At 48.1% G+C, this 1,807-nt stretch overlaps 1 protein-coding gene across 1 annotated transcript, besides 1 other annotated feature; it reads right to left on the reverse strand.

Moving 5' to 3' along the window:
* The first annotated feature begins 132 nt into the window (after positions 1-132).
* Positions 133-181: a sequence feature (A-rich).
* An 88-nt stretch (positions 182-269) lies between these two features.
* Positions 270-1,556, reverse strand: Tco025E_09494 (putative hydroxymethylglutaryl-CoA lyase, putative,3-hydroxy-3-methylglutarate-CoA lyase; the record flags this gene model as incomplete). The annotated part of the gene is made up of 1 exon (XM_029376311.1): positions 270-1,556. One exon carries the CDS (start codon positions 1,554-1,556, stop codon positions 270-272), a length of 1,287 nt encoding a protein of 428 aa, XP_029223564.1.
* Positions 1,557-1,807: the final 251 nt, after the last annotated feature.

Consider the following 1,807-nt stretch of genomic DNA (forward strand, 5'->3'; position numbering starts at 1 on the left):
CATCTCTCTCATTACACGGAAGGATAACAGAAACAACAAAGCACGTGATAAAGGAGAACAAATGAACGAAAAGTAACAATGGAGCGTAAAGAGTACACACGCAGTAAAAAGACGGGGAATCACAGTACAAGGAAGAATAACAAAAACACAGAAACAAAAATCAAAGGAATAAAAACAAGAATTTTATTCGTTGTCTTTATTCCCCCATTTTGTGTGTTTGTGTGTGTTTCCCTCGCGCCACCGCATATACATTGACCTGGCCTCTGCTCCTAGGCGGCAATGGCACGGTGGTAACTGCAATTCTTATCACACTTTAGCTTGGAAAAGAATTCCAGCCGCTTCAGGAGGAGTCGCCTGGCGCCCATCATGTAGGCGTCAACCGTGATGCGCCCAAGATTCTGCAGATCAACTTTATGAAAGCTTGAGCGAATTTTTTCCTCACTGGGCGCCTCACAGCCCAACTCGTCAAAGACTCCAAGCATGCTTGAGCGAAAACCCTCGTAGTCCAGCATTCCATTGTCATCGACATCGTACAACTTAAAATGTTCCTGACACAGTTGTGCAAAACACTTTTCATCATGAAGGCTTTGCGACAAGAGCATGTCCTTCACCGTGACTCCAAATATTTGTTGCTTAAGGAGGACACACTCTTTGATTTGCTTGCGGCCAATCGTTGCGGGTAGGAGATTACGCTCTTCCAGCGCTTGAAGCACAGTTTCCGTCGCCACATTACCAACGAGGTGGTCCTTCTTTGCAAACGGACATCCTCCCATGCCTCCAAGTGCACTGTCAAACCGCTCACAGCCCGCTTCCAGCGCCGCAAGTATCTTTTCTTTGGAGGTTGCGGTGTTACTGTGGAAGTGAGCACCAAAAGAAACTTCAGGGAACTTATTCTGCAAGCGCTTGAAGAGGTCAAAAGTCATCTGCGGCTCCGAGACACCAACGGTATCAGCAAGAGTGATTGTGCGCACGCCAATGGAGACCAATTGGGAAGCAAGTCGTTCCACAACATCTAGGCTGTAATCTTCACCGTATGGATTACCAAAGGCCATAGAAAGATAAACAACCAGTTCCTTCTTTTTGCTGACGCCCAATGGCAGTCCAATGCCGGACAGCATCTCCGCATTCGCATCTAAAACAGCGTTCTGCATTTGTGTAATATCGTCAAGAGCCACGGCGATGCTCTTTTTCGTGTTGAGTTCTTGAAATCGTTCACAGCAGGAAAGTGGGTATCCAATGGTGCTCAAAATAGACGTTTCAATCGCCCTCTTAAACCCTGCTTGGGATGCAACCACGACCGAGAGTTTTGGGGCATTTTCGCCCCTTAGCAGTGCACGGTTGCAGCCGGCAAGCACTTCCGCACTATCTCGCATTTGCGGCACAGCCCGCGGCGAAACAAATGAGGCGCAATCAACTGAATAAAAACCACATTTCAAGAGGGCATTCAAATAACGAACCTTGTGTGCTGTGGGGATGAAGTGAGAGAGCCCCTGCATCGCGTCGCGCGGGCACTCCACCAGGCGGATAGGCGCCAACGAAAACCTTGAGTACAGCATCGCCGAGTTATCCCCGCCGGTTTTCGTACGGTCGATCGCCTCTTCACGTTCCTCGAGCAGAGAGAGAGAGAGAACAAGTCCACAAGCAGATCCGAAAATACAAGTAAACGAAATAAAGAAAGGACCACAAAAAAAAAACGACAAAAACGATGAGCGGCAGCCGCCCTCTCTTCCCTCTCTTTCTACTTTGATTCAAAAGAAAATTCCTAAAACTTGTCGGCTGTGCCTCGCCAAACGTAAGATGCCACCAC

The sequence above is a fragment of the Trypanosoma conorhini genome (genome assembly GCF_003719485.1).
Source record: "Trypanosoma conorhini strain 025E chromosome Unknown Tco_14.4_contig_01141, whole genome shotgun sequence".
Taxonomy (NCBI): domain Eukaryota; phylum Euglenozoa; class Kinetoplastea; order Trypanosomatida; family Trypanosomatidae; genus Trypanosoma; species Trypanosoma conorhini.